The sequence below is a fragment of the Cyprinodon tularosa genome, unplaced genomic scaffold (assembly GCF_016077235.1).
Source record: "Cyprinodon tularosa strain WSP-4 unplaced genomic scaffold, ASM1607723v1 ctg19, whole genome shotgun sequence".
Taxonomy (NCBI): domain Eukaryota; kingdom Metazoa; phylum Chordata; class Actinopteri; order Cyprinodontiformes; family Cyprinodontidae; genus Cyprinodon; species Cyprinodon tularosa.
Window position 1 is genome coordinate 1056469 of NW_024038678.1, and position 8498 is coordinate 1064966.

The 8498-nt window shown below is 35.0% G+C and overlaps 1 protein-coding gene across 1 annotated transcript; it reads right to left on the minus strand.

Annotated features, from left to right (window-relative positions):
- Positions 1 to 3663: 3663 nt before the first annotated feature.
- On the minus strand, positions 3664 to 8097 carry LOC119782172 (glutathione S-transferase Mu 1-like). Its single transcript, XM_038283005.1, has 8 exons — positions 7925 to 8097; positions 5728 to 5803; positions 5578 to 5642; positions 5397 to 5478; positions 4926 to 5023; positions 4731 to 4826; positions 4275 to 4385; positions 3664 to 3989 (listed from the first exon to the last, which is right to left on the minus strand). The coding sequence occupies exons 1-8, from the start codon at positions 7958 to 7960 to the stop codon at positions 3885 to 3887; spliced, it is 669 nt and encodes a 222-aa protein (XP_038138933.1). The 5' UTR covers positions 7961 to 8097; the 3' UTR covers positions 3664 to 3884.
- Positions 8098 to 8498: the final 401 nt, after the last annotated feature.

Below are 8498 nucleotides of genomic sequence, written 5' to 3' on the forward strand. Positions count from 1 at the left end.
TAGAATCAACAGAACATGAGATACAATTCCTTTTTCTCACCTATGAAACATAATATTCAACCTAAGTATACAAGCTAACACATTTTCTAATACCCCATTTAGCATAGATCCTGAGCAATTTTCTAATACTAAACAAAACATTTTCATTCAAACAATTTCCATTTGATTCTGATATTGTCACAGATAGTACAATTTTCAAATACATTCATCTTCTACTAAACTAGTTAATTCTAAAATTAGATAATACAATTTCCATTTAAAAAACATGCTATTAGTACTTAGAAAAATGTCTTAAAAACTAAATGTTAGTGTTTTAACATTCTACCTTGTATTCAGTTTTACACCATCCCAGATGTTAGTTCTGGAAGACTTTTGATCTTCTGTAAACCAAGCAGACCTCTCTCCTCGAGGCTCTCTCCAAGCAGACCTCCCCCCCCCCACCCCACACACACACACACACAGGAGATACTCATTTTATGGCCTCCTGTACTTTGAATACTTACCCATCAATAGTTTAGTTTTAAATCATTAACACGAACTTGTTCAAAATTAAGAAATATGTTCAAAATGAGGGTGTTCAACATACCTTTTACACATGCCATAAGATTAACTGTATTAAAAACTAAAAATAATCATTTTCTTTAACAGTAGCCAGATATTGAATTGTAGATATAATTTATGTGATTTCTGCTACCAATAAAGTGTATACAACTTCTCTATGCTAAAATCCTGAATCTTGCTGGTGAAGATTCTAAGTCATCCGGGTCATAGTCATTCCAAAAAAGTAAAAAAAAAAAAAAACAATCCACCGGACTTTGTTTACAAGTTTGAAAAGGTTCAGATTCCCACTCACAAAACTTTTTTTTTAATTGAATTGAATTCCTGGATGGGGAGTGAAACATCTTTAAACTTGGAACCAAAGTCTAGTGGATTGTTTTTTTTTTTTACTTTTTTGGAATAAAATCCTGATTCTTTTTTGAGACAAGGCAAGGCAAGGCAATTTTATTTGTATAGCACAATTCAATATGTGGACAAATCAAAGTGGTTTACATGAATTAGACAATAAAATAGAAGAAAACAAAAACATTTGTAAAACAAATTAAACAATTTGACCAAAAAAAAAAACTGAATAAAAGAAAAAAGAAAAGCACACAAACAGGAAAAAAAAACCCACTAGGATAAATTAAAGACAAAATCTGTCCCTTTTTATACTGGCTACACTTATCTATAATAGTTAACGAAAAGTTAGAAGTCACAGGATGCATTAAGATGTAGGTTTGTCCTACTAGTTTAGTTATACTGTACTTGTAAAACCAAAAGATGAACCCTCACTGCCTGCAGGATGCTGCCCCATAATTACAACTCATATCAGCATGATCTATACGTTTTGATTATAACCTTAGCCTTCAGTTTGGATTGTCACCCTACTCTTACTTTTTGTGGATAGATAAGCTGTAAGACATTTTTTACATCTCCAAAACAGACATGACTTGTTTTTGTAAAGTAACATTTTACAGTTTTATCTTGGATTATACGTGTAAAATATAAATTAACAGTTTATTCTTAGATATCTTTTTATGTTTATGCTCATTGTTCTAAGACGTCGTAGCTGCTCTCCTATAATGGTTTGTGATAAAAATCGACATCTATTTGGTCAAAATTATTTGTTAGGGCTGCAGCTCACTGTGACCTACATTAACGCAACTTGAATGATCACAACGCAACAACTCGGTCTTTGTTTTCCACCTTATGATTAATTATTTGCATACTCTCATAAATCCCTTGTGATTATCAAGTGCTGGCTGAAAAAGAAAGTAAAACATTTTATTTTGCTGTATTCTTCTCTTCACAGTAATGAGTAGGTAGCCTTTACATGTGAAATTCAAGATAAATAATTGTCTTAGAAGAACAAACTAGGCATGAAAGGACCCTTAAGTACTGACAAACAAAGATGTCTCTACAGTTCTGTGCAGGCAAGCAAATGGAATATGACAATACAACTGAAGCCAAAAGTAGGACACAAAATGAAATTGAAAAACTAGTTTCCTTTCACATTATTAGATCTTATTTTGGTAAGCTGAACTTGCTAAAAAAAAAACAAAAACAAAAAAAAACGTGTCAATGTGTTTTATCTGCTTTTGTTTTTACAAAGGTATGTACAGTATGATGCACCAATCAAACCACCAGCAGCTTGACTAAGACCAGTTTACCTTACTGTAAACAGCTCTGACCAAATGAATATTGAAAATGTACTTATTTTTTTTCCATATAGTCATAACCAATACAATGACATCAATAATTGTAGATTTTTCTGTAATAATAGCATCCATCAACAACAGGACATTTAGTGTTTTTCTTTATTTTCATAAAAACACAGTCAAGGCTGAAGACATTTTTACTATTGGATATCAATAATCTCAGCAAATACAAAAGCAATTTTTAAATCATAATTGTATTAATTAATGGAAGTGCTTTCCAAATGAACCTTGTCAAAAAAGTAATTACTTAAAAAAATAAAAATGGGTCCACGGCAACAACATCTTTCACACAGGGGTTAATAATTGGAAGCATCAGGAATGGCCTCGGTTATAAAATCGCTTTTAGGTCTGTGTGCAAGCTGGAATGACCTATAGTGGCTACCCCTGCAATAGGGAGCAGGTGAAAGGAGTCACTCGTTTCAGTCATGGAGTTGTTCAGAGTATAAACAGCATGCTTAAGATCAGACTTTGGCGAGACCAATCCAACACACACAATTGAGTTTTTTTTTTTATATAAGTAAGAGATAGCCTTTCTACTGGGATCGCTGTCTTGCTGCAGATCCAAAATGTACTTGGCTTTGGGGACAGAAAATCAGCCCTGAAGCCTGACAATGCCTCATCATGTTAGCCTGATGTTAATGTCTGTGTTGGTTTTAGGGAAGATGTAAAATAACACAGATCTTGCAAACTTTTCAGGTCACTGACCAAAAGGACAATTTGAAAGAGAACCTTTTTGTGATCAAATGGTGAAATTTATGTTTGTCTTCTTTATCTTTTGGAAATTTGGGCAGTTTTAAGAACTGTTATCTGTTAAACGTACCCAAGCTAGAAGCTTATTTGTTTGATTTTTTTTTTTTTTTTTACATATATTAATCAAAAAAAGGGAGTTACAATGAAATAAGTTATAGCTTTAGGTGAAATAAATATTTTCCCTTTCACTGCCACAATAAAGCTGGTTTTATTGAGGATCTGCATACAGTGTGAGGTTTATGCCACTAGATGTTCCTACATGTTTAAGATGAACAAATTTGATAAAATATTATGTTTTGGCTAAATAACTTTCAAGATGTTTTATAGATGTAACATCATTGGGTAAAACAAGGTGCATGACTAAGCTGTTCTGACCCCTTTTCCTGGAACTGGACTAATTCAACTTTAAGGATGTTATTTAATACTGTGTTTTAACTGTGAAAAGCAGCTTAAAATGATCATTATAACATAAATATTTGGATATTTATGAGATATTTACAGTTGTGCTAGAAAGTTAACATACCCTTCCTTTAAAGACAGAGAAAAAAAATCTATGTTATGTCAACAGCTCTGCTGTACCTGCATAATGTCTGTATTTTTCATTAGAAATCATGTTGAGAAAAAAAATCTAAAACAGAAAGAAGCAACTTCAGACTAAAGTTCAGAGAATATATATATTTATTTGAATTGGCCAAAAAATGTTGGAAATGTAAAAATAGTTTTTGGCAAACACAATAAAGCATTCTTGTAGTAAATATGTTAGTCCATTTGTTGGTGAGAATGATCGGAAAGACTTTTTCTGAGTATTAGATCCAGCTTTACTTATTAACTTTTAAAATCATACATCATCACTTCCTGGAATAAAGCTGTGGATTTTCAGTTTTTCTTCTTTTTCTCGAAAGACCATTGAGCCATACGGTTGTTGATAGGTTCCTTGATGTATTTATCTGACTTCAAATATGCAGAAATCCTGTCCAGAGCCTAAAGAATACAAAACAAACAAATATGACTTTTTGGTCAAATGCATTTAGGCCTAGCAAGAGATTTGCATTTAGTCATATTTGCTGAAAGTCTTATCATTTTTTATACTACCACCGGAAAGTTGGAATAAAGACATTTATGAAAACAAGATATAAGCCTACTCTTTTTGTTTGTTATTTTTGCTCTGGTGCAACAGATAACTCTTACTATGGGGAAAACTTGAAAGGATGATGAAAAAGGTGGTGGACAATTCATGGTAAATTTTAGAAAGCAGATTTTTCTTACCTCGAAACGGTCCAAGAAGGCTTTGAGATTCTTGAAGTTGTCCAAGCAAGGAGGGTGAAACATCCTTTGCATGTCCAGCATTTCGTACATGATGAAGTCTGCATATGTCAGCTGGTTTAAAAAGAAATATAAACCTATTTAAATATCCAATCAATTCTAAAGTAGATGGTTGTTATGTTTATTCATTTGATGTAAATTTTATAATCCAGCCTATGAGCAAAGTCATCAAATATGACATTGTAATATTACAGTATGGTAGAATATCACAATGTCAGTTTCTGTGACAATTAGCCCACATTTGGATAATCATAATCCATCATCAGTCCGTTTTAATATACAAGGATTTTTCAAGATAATGTAATTTTATAAAAAAAAAAAGAAAAATGACATGAAACCTTAAATGAAGCACATACATTCTTGATAATGACTTTTAAAAATGTTCAAAAGATAAGTTACCTTGTCACCAGCAAACCACTTCCTCTGTCCCAGGAAGTCAGAGAACAGCTTCAGTGCATCTGGCAGTGCCTTCAGGTAATCTGGCTTTAGACCTTTCTGATTTCAAAATTTCAGAGATGTAGAATTGGTGTTAAGGTATACTAAAACGTATCAAGTTAGACTGAATATTTTACAGTTATATAGTAATAAACATACAAGGTCAACGTAGCACATCCTGACAAAGCTGGCTCTAAGATCAAGGCACTGCTGCTCCAACATGTCCACTCGGATTTTCTGCTCCTCAGTCTCTCCACCTGTTTTAGGAAAGGTTTTAAAAAAGGATTAAGAATATTTATTTTTAGCAGGGACTATGACTTAACATTTTACAATTATGCTATTGATTTTATTCATAAGTGTTTTAAAGTGATGTTTACTTTTTCATTTTGATTTTACCCTTCTATGATGATTTTACCTGTAACACTATGAGATTTTTTCTTAAAATGTAAAGTGCATTACAAATAAAATGTATTATTATTAAAGGTTACAGAAAAAAAGACTCAACACCTACAGCTTGAAAGTTTTATTTTTTTGTTTGATTTTTTTTATGGAAATCTTTGTCACAATGAGTTATGTATGTAGAGGATGAACTACTTTAAACCATACTTGAACAAGATAAGCGATACTCACACAAGTTATTCTTTCGTGCAATGTATCTCAGGATTGCCATGCTCTGTGTCACCTTCTTGTCTCCATCAATCAGGTAGGGCAGCTGTGGAGGGATGTAAATATCATGCCATTGATTGTAAACACAGAAAAAATTTAAACCTGCCTTAGTACATAGGTAAGATAACAAGCAATATTTTCTTACATTGGGGAAGTCTAGCCCAAGCTTAAATTTTTCATTAAGCCAGCTACTTTTGTCAAAGTCAGGGGCTGTTAGAGAAGAATAGGAGTTGAATCAACAAAGTTAAAGTGGCATAAAACATGACATGGATTGTTTGTAATGGTTATTATTTACCGTCACCGACGGCATAAAGTTTCTCCTGGTAGTTGGACTTGGTGTACTCCAGCATTAGGCGGATGTGTCCAGCAAACTGTAGAGGTAAAGAGATAACGGAGAAGGGATTTAAAGATTCTGCAAGTTTGGAAATTCTTCATGAATAGAATCAAAGGACATACTAATACTAACATTTAGGTAATAATGACACATACATCAAGCTATACAAACCAAAATCAAGTTGGATATCTTATATCTAGCTAAAATCCTCTGACTACTTATACTACTTATATTTAAAGTTTACTCTTAAAAATAAGACGTATTTTCATTAAATAAAATAAATTAATCTTTCTGCAAGCTTTTAAAGCTACTGAATCATATTTTACTGAATAAGACTTAAATAATTTACCACAGTTTTGAAAAATGCACTGTCACGGCTGAGATCCTGTCTATCAGGAAGATATAAGCACATTAGTTTTAAAACAATCTCTCTTACTGTAGACCCATGCAGGGCTGGATTTGGTCTCTCAAGGATCTGTGCTCACCTCATTGTTTTTTTTCCTCGACAGTACCAGTTACATTTGCAGCTATATCTTCCAGTGACCGTAGGAAGGTGCGTTTTTTGTAAAAATGGAAGCCTATCTGCACTTATCTAATAATTACACGTCAGGGATTGTAGTAGGAACTTCCTTCAAGAATCAAACTTTAGGTTCTTGGAGCAATTATGTTATTATGTTATCCGCCTATGTGTTTAAGTGTTGTGCACATAACCTGTACGAGTGTCACATTTGCAGTTTAAGTGATCTGCATATATATATATATATACACTATATTGCCAAAAGTATTTGCTCACCCATCCAAATTATTGGAATCAGGTGTTCCAATCACTTCCATGGCCACAGGTGTATAAATTCAAGCACCTAGGCATGCAGACTGTTTTTACAAACATTTGTGAAAGAATGGGTCGCTCTCAGGAGCTCAGTGAATTCCAGCGTGGAACTGTGATAGGATGCCACCTGTGCAACAAATCCAGTCGTGAAATTTCCTCGCTCCTAAATATTCCACAGTCAACTGTCAGCTGTATTATAAGAAAATGGAAGTGTTTGGGAACGACAGCAACTCAGCCACGAAGTGGTAGGCCACGTAAACTGACGGAGCGGGGTCAGCGGATGCTGACGCGCATAGTGCGAAGAGGTCGCCAACTTTCTGCAGAGTCAATCACTACAGACCTCCAAACTTCATGTGGCCTTCAGATTAGCTCAAGAACAGTGCGCAGAGAGCTTCATGGAATGGGTTTCCATGGTCGAGCAGCTGCATCCAAGCCATACATCACCAAGTGCAATGCAAAGCGTCGGATGCGGTGGTGTAAAGCACGCCGCCACTGGACTCTAGAGCAGTGGAGACGCGTTCTCTGGAGTGACGAATCGCGCTTCTCCATCTGGCAATCTGATGGACGGGTCTGGGTTTGGCGGTTGCCAGGAGAACGGTACTTGTCTGACTGCATTGTGCCAAGTGTAAAGTTTGTTGGAGGGGGGATTATGGTGTGGGGTTGTTTTTCAGGAGCTGGGCTTGGCCCCTTAGTTCCAGTGAAAGGAACTCTGAATGCTTCAGCATACCAAGACATTTTGGACAATTCCATGCTCCCAACTTTGTGGGAACAGTTTGGAGCTGGCCCCTTCCTCTTCCAACATGACTGTGCACCAGTGCACAAAGCAAGGTCCATAAAGACATGGATGACAGAGTCTGGTGTGGATGAACTTGACTGGCCTGCACAGAGTCCTGACCTCAACCCGATAGAACACCTTTGGGATGAATTAGAGCGGAGACTGAGAGCCAGGCCTTCTCGTCCAACATCAGTGTGCGACCTCACAAATGCGCTTCTGGAAGAATGGTCAAAAATTCCCATAAACACACTCCTAAACCTTGTGGACAGCCTTCCCAGAAGAGTTGAAGCTGTTCTAGCTGCAAAGGGTGGACCGACGTCATATTGAACCCTATGGATTAGGAACGGGATGTCACTTAAGCTCATATGTGAGTCAAGGCAGGTGAGCAAATACTTTTGGCAATATAGTGTATATATATACATATATATATATATATATATATATATATATATATATATATATATATATATATATATATACATGTATGTTTAAAATAGCTTTAAATCTAAAACAAAAGTAAAGAAAGACAACAAAAAAGTAAAACAACCACTTACCCCACGGACGTCCCAGTAGGCGAGTAGCATGGTCATCTTGAAATCTTTTTTATTTGAGTGAGGGTTGCTCAGAATGAAGCTGCTGCTGGTGCAGTGAAGGACAAAATCAAAGCCTTTTATATCCTTTGATCCGGCAGCAGAGATAGGTGTGAGGGGTGGTTACCCATTTACAGCTGTGTATGTATATAGTAAAAGAGATTACATTTGAAAAAGTGCTGACTCATCCGATGATTTGCTTAAACTGCCTGAACAAGAGATGCCTAGATGAAAACAAAGAACTGCAATGGTCCCTCGACTGGTTTACATATACAAAACACATCTTAGTTTTTGTTAAGTGGTTCCATAGTCTTAAAAATGCTGTTTAAAAAAATAAAACAAACACTAAAATAACACATCCTAGATCTGAATAATGAAATATCCTCACCGAATATTTTATTCTGTACAAAGTTTAATATGTTGAAAACAAAATTACAGAAAAATCAGGAATTGAAATCAAATTTATTAACCAATGTATACAGTAAAAGAGATTACATTTGAAAAAGTGCTGACTCATCCAATGACTTGCCTTAACTAC